The sequence below is a fragment of the Python bivittatus genome, unplaced genomic scaffold (genome assembly GCF_059951505.1).
Source record: "Python bivittatus isolate LINGU-HERP-01145 unplaced genomic scaffold, Pbiv_v1 ctg000610_np1212, whole genome shotgun sequence".
NCBI classification, from domain to species: domain Eukaryota; kingdom Metazoa; phylum Chordata; class Lepidosauria; order Squamata; family Pythonidae; genus Python; species Python bivittatus.
In genome coordinates, this window is record NW_028277088.1 from 39,009,067 (window position 1) to 39,031,446 (window position 22,380).

Sequence of the window (22,380 nt, forward strand, 5' to 3'; positions counted from 1 at the left end):
CCACCAGGAAATCCTAGGGCGATAAACTAAGTTGGGAAGTCAACAAAACACCCCTGAAGAAGACAGTGACAATCCCTTCCGTATTACTGCCAAGGAACTGCATGGATTTGTCCTTGAAGTATCCTCTGAAAAGCTACTAGTGGCAATTTCTTTCTTTCTTTCTTTCTTTTTTTTAGACAGCAGAACGAAACAGCCCGCGGCGACTCTCTTACGCCGCCCGTTCTCCCAGGTCATTACCCTCCAGCGCGCAGGCGCCGCTGCCTCTCTCATTCTGAGCGGCCGCTCTTCCCAGCTCGCCGCAGAATCTCTTTGAGGCAGGCGCCGCAGGACCGCCGGAGGGTGTTTTTGCTGGTGACGTAGAGGACGAGCGCAGTAGAGGTCGCGCGACGCTTCCACAGTGCGTTTCCGGGGCTGTGAGCTCGTGCGTGCGTGGTTTCCTGCTTCGAGCAGTAACTGCTCCTTAAGGCAAGCAAGCTACGGATGGAGCCTGTCTGTAGCACTGCAGGTAGGGGCAGTTGTTTCCCCTCCTATTTATGCACACGAAGCACAGTGTTGTGGAGGGCTTCTACAATCAGCAGCACCTGCCTTTCCCTCTAATGTGTTGTAATTCTGCTTTTATTTTTCTCTGCTTTTTATATTCCGCATTCTTCTTTACACTGGGGTTCTCCAGATAGGTTGGGGTTACAGTTCCCAACCTGCAAGGATAAAGACCACGCTGGGTAGGAATTCTGAGAGTTGTAGTCATCTCAGTACACCTGGAGGGCATCAGATGGAGAAAGACTGGGGGGAAGAGTACTGCGGTTATCAAGGCAATGCTTTGAAAGTTACATGATTTTCCTGGTAGGTGGATTTCCAGATTCGCTATCCCACTCTTGAAACTGTGGGTTATTGTTAAGTCATTAAAGATGGAGCTGTGTAATTGGCAGCCTTGCTCAGTAGGTACGTTTTCCTTCTTGGCTCTCAATTTCTGAGTGGTTTTAGTTCTCCCACATCTACTTCACTCTTGCTTCCTTATTGACAAAGATGATGCTGAAGAATGTTGATCAAGAAAGAATGTTCTCCTTTAAATTAGGTCAAAATGCAGTCCTTCTAAATAGTTTGTGTTCCCAAATGATCAGAATGCTTCACATGTATTACTTAATTGTTCTCTTTAAACAATCCAGTAACCTAATATAAAAAGAGCTCAAGGTTAGGAGTGGGAAGAGAGAGATTCTAAATCTATGTTAAAGCACTGTTTTTATTAGGAATCTCCAGGTTTACAGAATACTATGTAAACTTTTGAGTTTCTAAGGAAGGGATCTTCATCAGGTTAATTCCCATGCAGTGTAACTGAGGGTAATGGAGACTCAGAGATAATAGCTTTCTAAGGGAGGCAATGACAGATTGTTGTTGTTGTTTAGTCGTTAAGTCGTGTCCGACTCTTCGTGACCCCATGAACCATATTGTGCCAGGCCTTCCTGTCCTTCACTGCCTCCCTGAGTTTGCTCAGTTTCATGCTCAATGACAGATACATGTCTTAAACCAATACATTTCTGGTTTGTATGCCAGTATCTTAGCTTCTATGCTACAAATGCTCCTCAGTATTTATAAACTGTATGTTGTTGTGATAACACACTGAAATTGCAATATTAAGTAGAGACTGCTTTTACCTCCTCCTTGCTTTTTTCCCAAGTTGCTGCTTAGGATTTATTTATATGTTTTACTTGAATTTCATGGTACTTTTTCTCCAGTCCAGAATGCCATTGATGCAAGAAATAGCCTGTACAAAGCTAGCTTGGCAATCAGACAAACATACATAGGTAATGCTATAACCTGACTTGCACATTGTTCTAAGCTAGTGTTTTTCAAACTTGGCAACTTTAAGATCTGTGGACTTCAACTCCCAGAATTCTGGGAATTGAAGTTCACACACCTTAAAGTTGCCAAGTTTGAAAAACACAGTTCTAAGCTATAGTTTGTGTTGACAAAAGAGAAAATGTTGTATTATGGCTTGGTGCAAAGTGTGAACCAGTGTATTCCTCCATTTAATCTAATCTCCTTTGTTCTGACAGTGGCTTTTCAGCCAGAAATCTTCTTAGCTCCCTGTGACTTGATTCTTTTAACCAAGCATATGTGGAATGAACCAGGGACATTTTGCATTCAGAACATTTGCTTTGCTACAGGTCCGCTATCCTTTCTAGGCCTACAGTGGTCCTATTTGAAGTAGTAACATGTTTAGACTATTTTAACTCAGAATTTAATGATCTTAAGACCTATAATGAAGACTTTTAAGATGATAATATGGATTATTTTCTGCTTCAAAAGTGTTAAGGTAGCTCTGGAATATATTTGGAAGCCTATTTGCCCATTCCACAGAAATACAGAAACTTTTGGAGCATAAATAGGCCATATAGGTAGCCTTGTTTAGAGACTGCAATTAGAACTGGCAACTCAGTCATTAAGTGAAGCGGTTGCTAAGTGAAAAATAATGTGACTGTGCTTACGATTTTATACAGGACGGTGCTTACTAACTGTAATGGCAAACACATGACAGAGATAGATGCTGCAAAGGTCATAAATGTGCTCATTGGTCACAAAGTTCCTTTTTCATCATTGTTGAAACTGCAAATGGTTGCTGTCCAGAGCAGTCGCTAAGTGAGGACTGTCTGTACTTGATGTCTGTGAGATTAGCAGAGTGACATAAAATACAAAGTAAATGGAGCCATGACAGAGGAATAGATGGGGAATAGATTTTTAGCCCCCCCCCCCTCAATTTCTGGTTATAACATTTCAAAATGTTCTGTTCATGTCATTTTAGGACCTTTTTGGGAGTTTCATGCCTCAAATGATGGGAACCTGCACTGGCTTTTGACAGTCATGGTTGCAGGGAGTTCCAGGAGTTGAAAAGAAAGTGGGGGGTGGGGGCTTAGGCCATTTTTTCCCCATTATCTAGCCTTGATATACGTAGGTATGCATAAGATTCTGGATTGGCTTGAATTTTTTGTATGTAGTATGAAGCATTGAATATTAGCTGCATCATGCATATTCCACATTAACAATTGTTAGTCAAACAAAAAGATGACACAAATATATTCTTCTGGAACAAACCTGAAAATAGTTGAGTTGAAAATCAGATCTACTGATATTTCTGTGGGCTCCACTTATGTCTATGTGTTTTGCTTGTAAGTTATTTTATTTCTGTTTATATGCAACCTGTAACAAGGTCTAAGAGCTGGAAATGTGCTTAAACCTTTGTTTAAAATATTCTCCCAGGCCTTTTATGGTTGGTTTAGATATTCTACATAACATTATAAAGCAAACCTCTCTTAAAGTTTCACAAATGTTAATGCTGATTTTGCTTTGTATATCAGTGCTTATTAACAGAACAAATTGAACAAAATCCCAAAGCTTATCAAATGCAGTTACCAAGCTTACTTTTTTAAAAATTGAGAAGAGGAGCTGGGAGGGGAACAGGCAGAAGCTGGGACTGCAGGAGGTAGAGGGGAAAAAGTTTAATAAAGTTCTTATGTAAAAGGTCTCCTGGAAGTTGCTATTTATGTAGCGAGGAAAGACTCCATTATTACTAGTAGAAGTATGCTTTCCTGTGCAAATAGCGGCTTCACAAGTTGATTTTTGTCAGGGCCATGTGTAAAAGAGATATTTTTTTCTTGTCTACTCACTGCAACTTTAGTTGCTGTTTAAATACTAAAACTGCACATTAATTGAATTCCTGCAGTTCACAAGTCTGTTTGGCTTATTAAGCAGTAGGATATAGAATAAATAATCTATGGGAAAAACATGGAATCATTACATCTTTTAAATATCTTGTAAGGAGCTCTCTAAACCTTACATGATAGATGCTCCATACTTCCCAGTTATTTTGGGAAACAGCTTCTTCCTGCTTCCATACTTCTTCTCATTTTATTTTAGCTCCAGGAAGGGATGTTCTGAGTCCAGTTTACAAAAGCTAAAGTAAGAGGTTTATATCCACCCTGTCTAAAACAAAGATAATTCAACCTAAATTTGGCTTGAAACTGGTTTCAGATGAACAACAAACTCTGACTAGGATTAAACTTGGAGAAAACCCATGCTAGTTCTTAAACTGACTTCTAGCACCTGAACCATACACCCTCTACCTGTTGAACATGCTGATTTCATTCCTCTCTCTTCTTCCCATCCAGATTCTAGAAGCATGTTTTATGTTCATCACTTAACTCACATGTTTATCTGTTTTGATTTTCCCTACTGCCACAGTGTCATACAGTGGGTACAAAGCTTCTGTCTCATGTTTTCACTTTCTCTATAAAAACATTTTATTTTTGTGGAGCTCTAGATGCCACATTCTGTTGAGGAGCATTCTCACCTGTGGCTGGTGATGTGCTAATAAGTGTACGACTGATACATAGTTGTTGGAGAGCATACTCCTGGGACTGATCTTTGTAACAGTGATGCATCCTGAAAAGCTTGTTGGGCATGGCAATGTTAAACTCTATAAGTGACTGCCATTACCACTTTATCTTTGCTGTCATGCATATCTCTGTTTGATATTGCAGTGGATGTGGCACTCCTTTATCTCTTATGTGTCTCTTACAGATAGAAAAACATTTTTCTTTCGAAAACATTGGTGAATACATGGTGCATTACAAACTAAAGTGCTCAGTAATCTGAACATTTCCTGTAATTTGCTTACTGATCTGGGTAAAAGCCCCAGTAGTTAGTTGGGGGCACTCTGCGCCTTTCCTACCCCCACCCCCACCCCATGTTCCTTTGCTATCTCAGGAACTTATGATTTCCTTAAATAATATTTTTCCAGCTTTGCTTAATTAGCATGTTATACTACTTCTTGACTGGTCTGCATAGTTAATACTATAGAAGTGTGCAAAATGTTTCAAGGTCAAAACGTTTCATGAGTACCAGAAATGTATGACTTTGGAATGGCTATTTTGACCTTGAAATAGATTGTGGTAGCCTGTTTTGAGGTTGAGCCACTTCTGGTACATGCAGAATGGCCAGTTTGGAGCTCAGATTATGGTGTTCCAAGATTGCAATCCTTTGACCACAAAATGTTTTACGTACATGCTTCAATAGTGATATGCTTTAGATTATGTATTAGAGTGAATTCTTCAGTTGGCTCCTTGGAAAATACTTTGATATTGAGAAATGCAACAGCAGATAACTTACATTGACAACCCTGATCATATGTCACTAATACTAATTTTACTTCTAGATCTTTTTTTTTTTTTTCCTATTTCTGTAGAGCTAAAATAATGGAAGGAAGTCTCCCTTCTGTGTGGAACATATTAGAACAGCTATGAAGTCCAGATCACTCTTTTCCAACTTGATAATTTTTAGTTGGGTTAATCTAAAGAACTATTCCCAGTGAGTAGGGTTATGGGAGATGTAGCCCAGCATCTTTGAACTATAACTGCCTTATATTCTAATACCTTTGGAGGGCAAGAGTATGCGAATCATCTATATCCTAATAGTGTGTTTGTTCTCTAACTGTGGAACTTTGCATATCCATAACAACATTCATATACAAGTACAGAGATGCATACGTAACCTTTGGAGAGGCCAAGGATTATGGTGGGAGGTAGCCCTTGATATTTGGATAGCATGCTGGAGGTGGGCAAGGCAAAAATTAAAGTTGATTTAATTAAAATTAATTAAAAATAAATTAAAATTATGTGTGTTCTATGTTCTCTTGTGTTCAGGTGCTTCTTTTGGAAACGCTCTGGAATTTGCAATTAAGGTTTCGTGAAAGGCAACATGTAGCCCTAGATCCACAGATTGTACATCCTGTACATTTTGCAGATATCAGTAGTGCAAAGCACAAAACAAACACTTCTGCACTTCCAAACAACAGCTGAGTTAGGACTAGATAGGTATGTTCAGTGGATTGATTGCTGAGGATTGGGGTGGAGAAAGTTGAGAAAAAGGAATAAGTGACATATAGAGATAGAAGGACATATTTTTGAGGAGCTCCGGTCCTGAACAAGAGTACTTTAACCTGAAACATTTGGTATAAATATGGTTAGTATTACACTAAATTAAGCTAATTTAAACCCTTGAGATTTTGATAGATCTAGTTTAAATTCAAATCCATTAACTGACATTTCCCTACACAGCTTCAATATTGAATTTGAAAGGAAAGTAAATAGTCTTGATAAAGCTTTTTTCATTAGTACAGTATTTATTAGTATTAGAATATGATACAAAAAGTTAACTTAGCATCTCTGTGATTGGGGGTCAGTTGACATATTGCTTTACATGGAGTGGATGTATGCAGGGTTGCTAATTCTTTTTAACTAATATTTAACACAAGGAGAACTTTCATCAAAGTTGCAACATGAAAGGATATTTAACCCTTTTCTTGCCAGCTGTGATTCCCCACACTTTCCCTTCTATCTCTGTACCCTAGTTATTGTAGTTTCCTTTAGTTTCTGTCTTACAGGCTTGCCTGATCTCTCATTTCTCAGCTGAAACTATTTGCAAAAGTAAGAAATAATGCTTTATTTATTTTTCTTTTGATTATTCTTGTTCAGTTTTATATTTGAGCTGTTCAACATATACCATTGCTTTGTTTGTATAGTTGCTCTCACTCTCTAATCATATTTTTACATTTATTTCATCAATTGTTATAGAATTAGTTCAGAATCTGATTCTCTACCTACAAGAATATAAGCATTGTGACTTTTTTAGCAAACATGCTTGTCAGAATTCTCATAATCCAGTACTGCTATATTGCAAGAACACATGAGCCCCAAAGCAAAATGTAAGATAACAGATTCAGCCAGTGAAAAAGGTGAAAATTGACTTCAAGGTGATGATAGCATAGTGAGAAGTTAAAGCTTTGAATTTTTTTCCCCTGGTAGTGTCATCCTTACTCTCTCTCTCTCTCTTAATTTGAATTGATGCAAATATAAAGTAGTGAAATCTCAAAATTTAAAACTTAAGTATCATAGAAATATATGCAATTTTCTGAAGAATTTTAAGCCTAGAAAATGAAACAAACTGCTTAGAACGCGGTTCTGTTATCGTTATGCATTTGGAAATCTCACTGAGTTTAGTAGAACTTACTCCCAAGTCAGTTTGGTGTAGTGGTTAAGGCATCAGGCTAGAAACCGGGAGACTGTGAGTTCTAGACCTGTCTTAGGCACGAAGCCAGCTGGGTGGCCTCGGGCCAGTCACTCTCTCTCAGCCCCAGGAAGGAGGCAACGGCAAACCCCTTCTGAAAAGTTCTTGCCAAGAAAACTGCAGGGACTTGTCCAGGCAGTCTCTGAGAATCGGACACGATTGAACAGATAAAAAAAAGACCAAAAAAAAACTCCCGAGTAATTGTGCATAGCAATTCACCTCGGTTTCATAATTGTTAATCGAATAAATGCTCAACTCTAATAAAGCACTGAAATTTCAAACAAGACCATTCTGTTCTGCTGCTGTGGCCAAAGTAAACAAGCAAACTACTCAGATGGTACCCAGTATCTAAGAGAGCTGCATCGTGCTTCCACTAAAAAATTCCTTGTAAAGCTTTGGGCATGTAGATGTGATGAAGCGCTACTTTGATAAAATGCTTCTTTATCTCAGAAGTTGCCATGAAGACAGGTTTGGAAATCAGTCCATCTAAGTCCACCAAGTTTTATTGGTCTACTTGCTCACATAATTATTAAGAATATGTAACATATGAATGTCTTGACAAAGAGAAGAGAACAAGGATCAGCTAATTATCCATAGGTATTCCTTTCCCACTACAGATGACTAAAAAGCTAGTATATGTAACCTGGTTAAAATTTTCAGAAGTGAGTCAAAAGTCCTAACTTTATTCAAATGCAGTCTAATTTCAATCTATGTTAAAAATGCATCCTGCTAAAAGAGGAGGAAACAAAGCAGCTACCTGGTACAATGGAATTTCTTCTAAAGGATGCCATAATATAAATTTCTTATAAAATAGCTTAAAATGAGACTGGCTAGAAATTCTGTGGGTACTGATCAAAACCTATCATTCCCTGCCTCATTCTTATAATAATAAGTTGGTTTTTAATAAAGATATAGAAACATGACATTTCATAGCTTATCTTTTCATTCCTCCCAGTGAATCATAAACTGCAACTTACAGTATATTCTGTTTGTTTGAAAGAGGGAGTAAAATGGTTATAACATCTATCTAAGGAAGAGTCCTTATCTCTGAAGTAGAGCATATGCTTTCATGTTGGAGGTTTTAGCTTTAGAGTCTTCTGGTGCTGTGGTCTTCAGTTAAAGAAACAGGTAGCAGGTAATATGACAGATTTCTCTCTGGAAAACTACTCTTGGTCAGAAATAACCTGTCTTCTTCAAGATGCTCTCCCTGTGCTCTCCAGATGTTGACATTTTGATCTGGTATAAGATAGCCTCTAGGGCTGCTTTCATCAAGTGATGTTCTCCATATAGTAAGGGACTTCAACTCCTAGATTTTGAAGCAGCCAAAGACATATCTGGCAGTCATCAGAAGAAGTTTTCTGGCCTCCTGCATTATAGGTTTGGAAATTAAGAGTTGTAGTTGCTGTTGTTCTTTTCATTCAGTTTTTCTCAGCTTTTCCTTCAATAATAGCTTCAGTTATGATGCATGCTTCTGCCTGTATCATATTAACTGAAGTAATGGAAAGGGTCTGAGTAGTAGTTTCAGCTTTTGTTGTATCTAGATATAATTCTGTACTAAAAAATAGTTATTTTTATTTTATCTTTTTAGTATATTTATTGAGCTATAGTCCTGAAAACTCTATTTTTTGTGAATAGTCATGAATCTAAGTGATACAGTGATTAGAGTACTGTAGTAGAATTTGATTGGCAAGATCACAGTTAGATTCTGCTTGCTAGTTAGATATAGTGAAGCCAGGAACTGTGCGAAGATAAAATGGGATTATCCTAGCCGGTAGCCTTCTTGGATATATTATTTACAAATATAGTGGGTAGTAAAATTTGTATTGATGATATCAGTGAGACTTCTGAATTGCTAAATGAAACTCATGATAAATTAAAAGTAGCTTAAAAGTCTATAATGGAAGCTTATATTTATTCCTTGTTCAGAACTTCAGACTTCATATGTCACATCTAAAGAGCATCTCATTTTTTGAAATCAGCTGTGACTTTTATCTAAGGATGGAAATATTATGTATATTTTTTTTCTTGCAGGGGAACCAAAGCTCAGACATGTAGAAAAGGATATTTTGATTCCAAAAATAATGAAAGACAAAGCCAAGGAGCTATGTTCTGAACAAGTGAAAGGTGAGAGTGAAATTCAGCTATATATCAAATCTAAGAATTTATGTGACCTGAATTCTAATTTTTTTTGGCCAGATTGCCACAGTAGCAGTGAATGTATGTGTATTGTAAATTCATTATTATGTAGGATGATGACAGGTTTAAATAATTTGTCAAAATAATTTGCTTAGTTGTAACTAGGACTAGTGAATTCTTCAATGTTTCTATCACTCAAAGTCTTAATTTTCCAACCAAACTTCATTCTGTCATTTCCACTTCAGGTTGTGAAGGTTGTAGAATCAACCTTCTAATTCAAAAATTCACGTACATTTTCATGCACGTTTCTAATATTATTTTATATGCACTTTTCATTGCATGCACACAATGTATTTTACCTAAGAGATGCATTGTTTGTGCTTGTGTTCATAATATATGTATGGGTATGTAGGTGTGTATCTGGAGTTGTGAACAGCATTCTCCAAAGTGCAGATTTCAGCATGTGTATCTGTTCCAGTTGATATATCAATTTGGAACATTTGAATTGGCTAAATTTATATCAAAATGACCATGGAACAAATTTCTTCATGGGGATGTCAATGGGGATGTCACCTTGAAGAATGAAGTCTGGAAGCCATAATGGGAAAAGATAACACAAAATAAATATAGTAATAGCTATAACTATATTTAGTAGATTAAATAAACCATGTTTATGCTGGTAACTTTGTAAATTGCCATTAAAACTAGAGATTGATACTGTAACAAGCACTTCTAACAAACAGACTTTTAGCGATTCCCTTTATTGTCAGAATATACTGCTTGGCCCAACTTTGTGTGGTGCGCCAGTTACACCCTTTTGTGGATCAGGAGGCTCTCTGGTCAGTGACTCATGCCCTGGTCATCTCTCAGTTAGACTATTGCAATGTGCTTTACATGGGGCTACCCTTGAAGAGTATCTGGAAGCTACAGCTGGTTCAAAATGCGGCTGTGCGGACAGTCTTGGCTGCCCCAAGAATGGCACATACAACACCTTTACTGTGGGAGCTGCATTGGGTGCCAGTTTGCTTCTGGATCCAATTCAAGGTGTTGGTTATCACCTTTAAAGCCCTACATGGCATGGGCCCAGGCTACCTGAGGGACCGTCTCACCCCCATCACATCAGTCCGTCTCACCTGGTCAGGTAGAGAGGGCATGTTACGGACCTGTCAGCGAGAGAATGTCGACTGGCGGGGCCCAGGAGGACAGCCTTCTCTGTCATTGCCCCCGCCCTTTGGAATATTCCCCCCGCCCCAGAGGTGCAGCGGGCCCCTATGCTTTTGCTTTCCAGAAAGGACTATATAGACCTGGCAATAAGGGTCTTAATCAATCCTGGGGGTGGCTGGCATCTTGATGATGCTCCCCAAGCTACTTGCCAATTAATATCAATTCTTGGAATATACTTATTTATTCAGGACTATTTTTATATTGTATTTTTAGTTGATTTTATCTTCTCTGTAAACTGCCCAGAGTTGTTTTTTAATGAGATGGGTGGTGACAAATTTGATAAACAAACAAACAAACAAATAAATAACCTTGTTGTTGTTGTTGTTTAGTCGTTAAGTCGTGTCCGACTCTTCGTGACCCCATGAACCATATTGCGCCAGGCCTTCCTGTCCTTCACTGCCTCCCTGAGTTTGCTCAGTTTCATGCTCATTGCTTCAGTGATGCTATCTAACCATCTCATCCTCTGCCGTCCTCTTCTCCTTTTGCCTTCAATCTTTCCCAGCATCAGGGTCTTCTCCAAAGAGATCTCTCTTCGCATTAGGTGGCCAAAATATCTGAGCTTGAGCTTCATTATCGATCCTTCCAATGAGCAATCAGGGTTGATTTCCTTTAAGATTGACTGGTTTGACCTCCTAGCAGTCCAGGGAACTCTTAAGAGTCTTCTCCAGCACCACAGTTCAAAGGCATCAATTCTTCGGCGCTCGGCCTTTTTTATGGTCCAGCTCTCACAGCCATACATTACTACTGGAAAAACCATAGCTTTGACTATGCGGATCTTTGTCGGCAAGGTGACGTCTCTGCTTTTTAATATGCTATCTAGGCTTGCCATAGCTTTCCTCCCAAGGAGCAAGCGTCTTTTAATTTCATGGCTGCAGTCTCCATCTGCGGTGATCTTGGAGCCCAAATAAATGAAGTCTGTTACTGCTTCCATTTCTACCCCTTCTATTTGCCAGGAATTGATGGGTCCAGATGCCATGATCTTAGTTTTTTTAATGTTGAGTTTCAAGCCAGCTTTTGCACTCTCCTCTTTCACCCTCATCAAGAGGCTCTTTAGTTCTTCTTCACTTTCTGCCATTAGGGTGGTATCGTCCGCATATCTGAGGTTGTTGATGATTCTCCCTGCAATCTTAATTCCGGCTTGTGATTCTTCCAGCCTGGCATTTCTCATGATGTACTCTGCATATAGGTTAAATAAGCAGGGTGACAGTATACAGCCTTGTCGTACACCTTTCCCTATTTTGAACCAATCGGTTGTTCCATGACCGGTTCTAACTGTTGCTTCTTGGCCCGCATACAGATTTCTCAGGAGACAGGTAAGGTGGTCTGGTATTCCCATCTCTTTAAGAATTTGCCACAGTTTGTTGTGATCCACACAATCAAAGGCTTTTGCATAGTCAATGAAGCAGAAGTAGATATTTTTCTGGAACTCTCGTGCTTTCTCCATGATCCAGCGAATGTTGGCGATTTGATCTCTAGTTCCTCTGCCTCTTCGAAACCCAGCTTGTACATCCGGTAGTTCTCGGTTCATATATTGCTGAAGCCTAGCTTGTAGGATTTTGAGCATAACCTTGCTAGCATGTGAAATGAGTGCAATTGTGCGATAGTTTGAGCATTCTTTGGCGTTGCCCTTCTTTGGAATTGGAACGTAAACTGACCTTTTCCAATCCCGTGGCCACTGTTGCGTTTTCCAAACTTGCTGGCATATTGAGTGCAGCACTTTAACACCATCATCTTTTAGTATTTTAAATAACTCAGCTGGAATCCTGTCATCTCCACTAGCTTTGTTGTTAGCAATGCTTCCTAAGGCCCACTTGACTTCACTCTCTAGGATGTCTGGCTCAAGGTCAGTGATCACACCAGCGTGGACATCAGGGACATTAAGATCTTTCTTGTATAGTTCTTCTGTGTATTCTTGCCACCTCTTCTTAATCTCTTCTGCTTCTGTTAGGTCCCTGCCTTTTTTGTCCTTTATCATGCCCATCTTTGCACTAAACGTTCCTTTCATATCTCCAATTTTCTTGAAGAGATCTCTAGTCTTCCCCATTCTATTGTTTTCCTCAATTTCTTTGCATTGTTCAAATAACCTTGACCTTTTACCAATCCTTCCAACCTCTAGTAAGGTAAGGAAAGGAAAGAAATCTAAGCCCTCCCAAGTTGTGGGGTGAAATATTGTAAGAGAGAGGAAGAAATCAGCTGCCCTCTCCCCCACTTCTAGGCACAGTGAGTAACTAGATGAGAGTAATGATAGAATTCAGATTCCTTTTGTATATAATCAAATCAAGCCTTGCCTGGTTACCTTCAAGGCAGCATTTCTTTGAAGCCTAATTACCATCTTAGATGGGCCTATCCATTGTTCTCTGTTCATTCTTCCTCTTTTGAAACCTAACCCTTTTCTTTAAGCCTTGCACCTATTTTGTTTTCTTTGCTACTGGGCATTATTAATATACCCTAATTACTAGTTTTAGTTGTAATATGTGTCTTGGGGGATTGTAAAGTAATAACTGCCTCCAAAGGCCTTGATCTCTCCAGATTTATTCTCAGATGCTGATGCAAGCTACATTTGTGCTTCTCCATTAGCGGAAGGGAGAAGACATTTTCCTTCTTTTGGTCATCGTCTTGAACCATCATTAACGGGAGGAAAATCAGATATTGGCAGCAGATACAGTATATCCCAGTCCTGATTGGGTGTGGCAGAATCAAATTACAAATATCCTTGTGCTCATACTGGACAGTCACACTGTTGTTCCCAGTTCTTTACTGTCACCCAGTCTGGGAATCTGTGGATCTGTGTGGCTCTTTCCATAGTTCCTAAAAGCATAGGACAGTCTTCTCTACCTGTTAGATGATGATTTTGGAAGCTGTAAAATGCAGTCATCTGTCCAGAATTATGAACTAGTATACAGTGTTTCCTGTTCAGACAGACATGTAGTGGACACATGCTTTAGAAAAAATTAGCATTACCCTGTACGCTGTACAGTTTCAGGTTTAGTTGAAATGGTCCAGGGAATAGTACTGCATTGCTGCATTAAATCAGGACACAGGTGGACAGAGGGTAGGACTGTGAAAACTAGTCATTTTGCATGGGTTAATAATTGGGGGCAGGGTGAAATTTCTATAGCAGCTAGAACATATGTTTGCTTGCAGAAGGCAAGGGAAAGAGCTGCTTAGGTCAAATGTCTTGTTTGTTTTTATGTATTAAATTCTGTAAGGAACAGTATATGCTGATGACCTTGGGTAAGATGTTAACTGTCATCACCAGTAGAATTCTACAACCAAGTTCTTCTTTATTGCCTTGAATTAGTAGTGTGGGTTTGCCTGGCTCAAGGTTCCTTTATAGTCTTCCATATAGTTATTATTCTATGATAATTACTGAATAAAAATAAATTAAAAATTAGAAATGATTTATAATTATCTACGACAATTGAAGGAATGAGAACACTTTAAAAAATGGCACAAGACTCTCACCTCTGCATTTCGCTAAACTACCAATGTGTGGAGCAACTCCCCATATGTTTTGGAGTTACAGAGAAAGGAAGTGTGATGTCGTGAAAATTACAAAATAACCTCAGTCTTGTGAACAGGAGAGAAGTAGAGAGGCTGAAAGCATTCACTCAGGGGAAGTAGGTCAGATAGCTGAGGTAGTTCCTTTATGGCCAGGCACTCTTACAATTAGCTTAGATATGCAGATCAGCATAAAGTACAATCAGTGCTGAGACTTTAATATTGTTAAAGTATACACTAACCTTTAAATGTCAGGCAGTTCAGAATTCAAGCATATAGCTGTAGAATTAATGTATAAAAATGTAAAAAATTCATGATGCTTTAATATGTGATTTCTATGTAGAGAGACAGAAAATATGCATGTGCATGAACATGGCCATGGAATACGATAATCAGAAGAAAAAGACAATGATACATTTTAGAATAGGGTGTTCTTTGTAATAGAAAGCAAAAGGAAATTGTGTTATCTGTTAGAATTACAGATTTAGGACCATGTTATAATTCTTTGGCCTCTTTTTTTAACTTCTGTGTTGTTAACTAGTTCTTTTTCTCTGACAATAAATATTGCCAATTTCAAATAAAGGAGGCTACCCTACTTCTAATAAGCGTTTCTCAGATGATTTGGCAGACCACTAATAATGCAAACAAATTTAACAGGAGAAGGAGCTCTAACTCCACAAAACTCTAACAGCACAAAACTCCCTCTTTAATGAAAGGTACCTTATTTACCCCTCAGAGTAGTCTCTGGGAATATCTTAGCATAGTTATGTTCGAAGAAAAGTTCTAGAAAGGCTCATGAAAAATTGGAATGTGAGCAGCAATAAGATAATGATTAAAATGTCATTGAAATATCCACACTTAAAGAGCAGACAGAGTTTTATAGTTCAGAAAGTTTAGAATAGAATCTTGATATACATTATCACATTAGAAGAGATGTTGGCCCTCAGGGAGCCGTTATAATTAACACAAATGCTTTTGTTTGTTTATTCATAAAAATTATATATCACTCCTGAAAGGACTATAGTTGCACCATTAATCAGTTGTACAACCATGCATGATATAAATATTGCAATTTCATTGCAAATACTATAGAGTTGCCTTTATGAAATTGAATTTTCCTGTTTTCCCAGCATTTGTATAACCTTTGGTAATCTCTAAAAATCTCTTTCTGAGAATTGAAGGGAAGCACACAGAGAAGGATATGGGGCAGCTTTATTTCATGTGGTGAGAATTGTCCTCATACATATGATCTTCTGTCTCTTGTACTGGGTTTATCCTTATATTAAAAAGTTACATTCCCAGCTGCATTGAAATCTGTTAAGAAAGCTATAGAATATTGAATACAGGTGTTCCCATAATTGTGATACATTGTAAAATCCACAGTGTTCAAGTTTACACTTTCACATATGTGTTGTGATCATGTTGTCTAGGTGTGAATAAAACACAAACAAGGAGAATTCCCTTTCCATACATTTCTATTAATCTGATTGCTTTGATACAAACAGGCTTTTCATTTTCTCCCCATTCAGTACTGAATTGTATATGTATATGTATATGTATATGTATATGTATATAACTCATGGCTTACATGGTTGATCTTTATTCTAAATTCTGTTCTTTATTTACTGAGCGTTAGTATTCCACTGAGATTCCTCCTATACACCATGTTAATAAATTAATACAAATTATCAGCTTACATTGAACCATACTCATATTCACTAACATGTCACTGTTTATTTGGCTCAGATTGTTATTAAAAATAATGTTTCAGATTTGGTTTTCCTAGACCTTTCTTTTGTTTTCATTTATATACAAAGCACACATTCAAGCAATTGTACTTGAGAGGCCATGACATTTTGTTATAGAATCAGAACCATCAATTTTCAATCCTGCATTGACAACCACCTTTCATGGACTTCAACTCCCAGAATTCCCCATCCAGCATTGTTATTTTTCAGAATTTAGTGAATTGAACTCCTCACATCTGGGAAATACCTTCATTGACTATGGGTATTTTATAGCACCAAGACCAGACTACTGAAATGCAGCTTCTGATGAGGTTGCCAATGATGATTAGGTAAAGTCTTCAGCTAGTGCATATTGCTGCAGACCACCTGTTGAAGAAGTTGGACCACTGGCAGCATATTAGAATTGTATGCTTTTTAAAAGCTGTTTATGATGACTTATAAAGCCCTAAAAGACTATTGGCTCAGAATATTGAGAGACTGCTTCTATTTCTAAATTAATTTTTTTAAGCTCACCAAAAAAAATCATTTTAGATACATTATTGATATGTCTAATCATATTTGCAAGGGACGTGTGTTGAACAGTGTTTAGGAGTCTATATGCATAAGGGTTTTTATTCCTCTGGAAGTCTTACATAGGACCTATGTATCTTTTACATCAGTTTATGATATTTTTTATTCAGACTGGATCATGATGGCCAAGGATGGGGTAGGGTAGAACATTTGAGATGTGTGTTTGTGTGTATGTATATGTGTGATTTTTAAAAAAATATTAATTTTATTAAAAATTACAATTGCCGCAATAAAAACTAATACAAACTAAAAAAAAGAATAAAAAGGAAAAATAGAAGGGGAAGAAAAGAAAAGAATAGAAAAATAGAAAAGAAAGAAAAAATAAGAATATAGTAAAGAAAAAGAAACAGAATATATAAATAAATGACTTCCCCTTCATCACAGCAAGTATAAAGAATTTTAATTACTTATCACTTTCTCTTAAAATACAACAAATGATCTCTTCTTCCTATATCCCATCTCTTATCTATAAATCCTTAAAGTCTCATCATTTCAGTCCTGATATCAGCAAAAGTCCATTAAGTGTTACCAGAGAAAACAACGTATCTATTTTTACCTTGATCAAATAAACCAACTTTATATTCCTTCCTTTTACTTTTAACAATCTTGACCTTTAGTCCCTTCAAATAATGTCCTAGAACTTGATTTATTTTCATGTTTTCTTTGTCCCTTCTCACAAAATTCTTCAAAGCTTTAAGAAACCTCTTTTGTAAATCCAATATAGGAAACTTATCCAGGTCACTCTCTTGGTTTGTTATTTGTATATCCCTTTTAATTATTAAGACATCAGCCGGTTTCTTTGTATGTCCAGTGTAACATCTTTCTCCATGAAATTCTTGTAGCCTGTCATTTTTAAATCCACTTTCACATCAGTTTCAATCTTGTCAGGAAAAACATATTCTTCTTCCATAACATCTTTTAAACACAGTCTATATATAGAGGCAGACACTCTTAAAATTAATTTCTGGGCCCATTGTTCAAAAACACCCTTCATTAGGTCCAGTGTTAAAATATTTTGCTCCATTCTGTATTAGTAAGTCAAATTTAAGTGTTCTTCTTTAATTGTAATCTTTAGTTCCTTCTAGTTCCATCTAGTGTCCAACGTTCAAAGTCCCATCTTATCAGTTTTTTTTAAAAAAAATTCAAAACAAATGCATTTTCCTGTGGGAAGGATTCCTATAATTCCAAAATCTTATTTCAAATCCATCTGGACCCTTAGTCTGTTCGTAACTTTCCAAAATAAAAATTCTAATCACATTTTTGCGTTTATTCCAAAAGAATTTTTTTTAAATCCTTAAACTTGTAGTTAAAACTTATTTCACTAAAGATTGAAGGAAACTTACCCGGTGTTTTCAGACTTGCTGATCCAAAGGTTCCTAATAGCTGAAAAGCAGTTAACAAGCAATTTCCAAAAGTGATTAGAAGAGGAAGTATGCAAATCCAGTGTTCTTTTAAAGGCACAGACTATAGTTTAAGCAAGATGGCTATTCCCCTGTCTCCCAGAGCTCTAAACCCGACGGAGACCTCTGTCTTGAGGTCTCCTCATGAGCAGAAACTGTCTGGAGCACTTGCGGGCAATCTCAAGTCCTCTCCTTGTCCAGAGAGGAATTATGAAGAGCAAGTCTACTCACTGGCTCTTCATTCCACCGCAGTTGTCAGCTCCACTTTTAGCAGACCCGTCTTCGGTTCGCCATTTCTTCTCCAGAACTCCGTGTGTGTGTGTGTGATCTTTGAACTGATGAAAACTAAATGTTCAGCTGGAAGAGAATTTCAATCTTGTGTTTTTGCCCACATTAATGCTTTTGAAAAAAGGGGGATGGGGTTTATCAGGCAATAGAAGCTTGTTAAGAATTCCTCTGGTTGTACTTAAGTCAGATAAAATGATGTGGGAAACCTATTGATTCAGATACCTAAGCTTTAATGCCTAGACACTATCTCTCAGATTAATTTGTTACACCTTTGTTTCTGAACTTGGGAAGAAATTACTGAAACTAACTGAAGAAAGAGATCAAGTTAGGTAGGCATTCAACCTCTCTTCTCCCCCCTCCCTAAAAAGTTTGACATGTTTTTAAGTTGTGATATTTTGATTTTTCTCAAACACGTTCTGAATGCTGAACATCATATATATTTGTGTAGATTTAGAACTGTCTGACTCCAAAATAACTCTGGGCAGCTTCAACTTAAAATAGGAAAACAGTACAGAAGAACCTAAGAGTTCAGACAAAATAACAATCATCCAGGGCTCCACAAACACCTTCCCGCAAGGCCTGAGAGAAGAGCCAGGTTTTTAATGATTTGCAGATAATTTAGAATTATGTTAATGTGTCATGTGAAGGAGTGCTGCAGAAATCTTTTGAAAGACATGTTTGCAATGCATGGGATCACAAATGAAGAACCTTTCTTTGAATTATTAAAACAGCCATGTCTTTTTTCCAAGCTCCTGCAGCTGCTTTAGAAGCTGCTAAAGCTCTCTCTGTATGCATGTAGATGCACAGTCATTTTGCACATTTGAAAGATTTAGTCACTACTTAAACCAATATGTAAATAATTTTCTTCTTTGAGTTGATGTGCTTCTAAAAATATGTAGTTTTGTCATTTTTGGAGGGTAGGGACTATGTTTGAACAAGGAGTCAATGATAGAATATTCTTCCTGTTCATTCAATTATAGTACAGTTTCTTTAATTAAGTGTATAATTAAATATGTGTGGGTATTTATGGCTGATTAATCCCATACAGTTGTAAGTATTTGGTGAACTATGCAGCTAGAATTAGGAGAGTGTTCTGACAAAGATCTTTTCCAAATGCCACCCGTCTTCCTCTCCCCAGGGGCTACATTGATACTTACTAAAAATGATGGGATGAAACACCACTTCAGGCTTCCTTATAGTAAAATAAGGCCAATGTCAACCATAGTTTAAGTATTATATACTTAATCAACAGTCCTGTAGCAGGGATCATATGTGTTGCTCTAGGGGCTACCTGCACTAGAGTATGACCCTTGCACCTGACATATCAAGATCTGCAAAAAGAAAGCAATTTCAAAGCTTGAACAAATGTTGGCATTCTCCATTTAAATACCCAAAGGCACCTGAAGTAGTACTTTATAAATGTTTTATGTTCTTTCATCAGAAATGTAGATTAAGGGAAAGTGAGAAATACTTAGGAGTCTCATGCTGGGGTTGGTTTATGGCCATCTCTTGTGCTTTCTTCCAGTTAAAATACCAGATTCTGTTAACTGACTGCACTGTGTTCCAAAGGCTGTGACAAAGCTAATGGCTTAGCATAGGGAATTGAAGTTATGTATGATTGGGGATAAGGACTTGTATTTTAAAACAATTAAAATAATATCTGTTACTCCTGTTTAAGAGAAGAAGTATAAAGCTGTCATTCTTTGAGCCAACCAATTTTTCAGATTCTGTATTTGGTTTATATTGCAAGACTGGGCTTTAATTTGGATCATACAAACGATGGAATTAGCATTTCTCAACTTCATGAATTTTTGTTTTTTGTTTTTTTTTAAGAGTGGGAGAAAGAGAGAGAGGTGTGATGATCAGTGAAAGGATGTCCTAAATGAAATAAATGTAATAAAATTGGTCTTTATGAAGATCACCACATCATAGAACTATATTAATTAATTATTAAACGGTGGTATTTAAATGAAGAAGAATGTATGCTGCATGGTTATGATTTTGTTATCATGATCAATCTTGGATCTTTATAAGAAGAATACATCTAGTTTACTCCTGGGCCATAAAGAGGAGCCCAGAAGCTCCTACATCTGTTTTTGTGATGGAATGGTTTGGTGAAGGCTGCGCTCGGGGAGATAAGCATTTCCTTAGCCCCCAGCAGGAGCGTGGGAAGGTTAAGAAGATGAGACTGGCACCACCCTAAGGAATTTGCGGTGTTTGCTTGCTGGCTTGAGAAGTTTAGATTCAGTCTGGCAGGATTCTGTCTTGTGGTTGGAAGCTAATAAAAGCTATCGAGCTACACCTGTACTGTCTCGTGGAGTTCTTTGGGCTGAACCTGATAGTTTTAGATTAAATACACTTTGATAATACACAGGAATTTAAAATTTGGCTAAACCTTGCTTTACTGTATTTCAAGCAATAAGTAAAATAGTTTAAATATATTTATTTGGGATAATATTAATTAAGGTTACCACAATGATTAAATGCAGTTTCTTGATTTCTTCCATTTAAAAACAAGCTGCAAATATATGGAAGCAAAATTTTCCAAACCCTAGGTCCTATCCCAGAAGTATTTGTTAGGGGAGAGAATGGAAAGGCTAGGTTTGTTCCAATCACAGTAAACTATGATTTAAATGTAATCACTGTAATCTTACAGAATTACTTAGTTTACATGAGTTATAGGAAAAAGTTTTTTTTTTTAAGTACATGGTGTGTATTTCTTTACTGTTTGGAGACTGGATTTGCCTAACAGGGTCATATTGTGGGATATGAATATTCAAAACTTTAAAAGTGATTTGGTAGCTCTGGCTTGATTATCTTGAATGTTTGCCATTGTGTCATATTGTGTAAGAGTACGTGGTTCTGTTTCATTTGTTTGTTTGTTTAAAAGATTTATCAACTGCCCTAATTCCAAAGCATAAACTTATTGCAATACTTATACATTATATGTGGATGTATGTATGTTAAAAATAGTATCTTGTGTGTTGAAAGATGTGGATCATTCATAAAACATTTGGGTTAGATAGGACTGTCAGTACATCTTTTAAGTGATTTAAAATATGTAGCCTAGTTCCTATTTTAATATGAGTGAACATCTCCTGTTTCATTCTACTTAGATGAACTATTTAAACATAACTTGTAAAACTTTTGAGTATGAACCTGGAATTACTTCACTTACTACAGCATGAATGGACAATCCATAGGCAACATGCAGCTCCCATGGCCCTATTTTTCTGTCACCAGAAATGCTTTCCCCTCCTCTCCTATCACTGCCATACTTACAGAACAACTGACATCCATCTGTGAATAATAGGAAGTATTTTGAGGAGACTGTAGGGTCAGTGATAGAGTGCTCTCAAACAGATGATTAAAATTGCTGTTCCAACCTTGACTCGTAGAACCCTCTTAGAGCACATGCTAGAGAGGTAGCTAACAGTGGCAGTGGCAATAGATAAGACTGGGAGAGGAGATTGCTGTTTCATGGTGGTGGTTAGTAGGAAATTGCAATCATGACTACTACTATGGGTAATTAAAACTACTTCTTCCTGATGATCTTTTAGGTTTGTGCTTGTGTGGATAGGGTGTATTCCCAGAATAGAACAATTATCCACTGCGGCAATAAATTATATGACAGGTACACAAAATGTGTTACATGCAGTTATATCATATAAGTAGCTATGTGGGTTCAGCATAATTGTTGAATTCAGAGAGCATGCATTGCAGTATATGCATAATGGAAGAAACATATATAGCCACGTATATTACTGGGTAGGCAAGAATCCATGCTGAATCTTCTGGGTCTTTTATTCTCCTATAATGTGTGAGGCATCCCCAAATCTTTCACTTTAAAACTGTATTTCAGAGATAAAAGTTTTTGATACAGTTGCTTCGTTCTTCTGTGGATATTGCCTTCCATAATAACTAAACAGTTAGATTCCACAACAGTTCATTTAAATATTCAGTGGTGAAGAAAACTTGATATTCAAAAGCCAGCATCAGGGCTTCAAACAAGGAAAGTTGTTTGAAGCATAATGCGAGTATGAAGAGACTTATCCTTCTTGGTTTTTTCCATGTCATTTCATTCCAGCTGATCACAAGAAATGGGTCAGGCAGCTAACATCCTTATTGAAACTACTTTTTTTTTTTAAAAAAAGAATGGAACAGCTTTTGTGAGGACAAAGAGAAATGAAATCACTTTCAGTGAAAGAAAGAGGCCTCATTATAGCCACCAACAGCAGTTATTGACAGCTACACTTCCTATTAACAAGGAGCATTTAAGAGTTTGGCTGTTGGATCTTTGGACTTGATCTAATTTGCTAGCATTAATTAGTTTCTTTTGAGCACAGACACTTGGTGCTCACAGCTATAGATTTAGATGACTAATTAGGACAGAAAAT

General features: G+C 37.3%; 1 protein-coding gene across 2 annotated transcripts in view; it reads left to right on the forward strand.

The window, feature by feature from the left end:
• The first annotated feature begins 348 nt into the window (after window positions 1-348).
• CMC1 (C-X9-C motif containing 1) overlaps window positions 349-22,380 on the forward strand; it is a 51,378-nt gene continuing 29,346 nt past the window's right edge. The window contains exons 1-2 of one of the 2 annotated variants that reach the window (XM_025173081.2): window positions 349-505; window positions 9,148-9,240. In XM_025173081.2, coding sequence (XP_025028849.1) covers window positions 481-505; window positions 9,148-9,240 — 118 coding nt within the window. In that variant the 5' untranslated portion in view covers window positions 349-480. The remainder of the gene's footprint in view (window positions 506-9,147; window positions 9,241-22,380) is intronic. The other variant, XM_007438048.4, reaches the window with a different exon arrangement.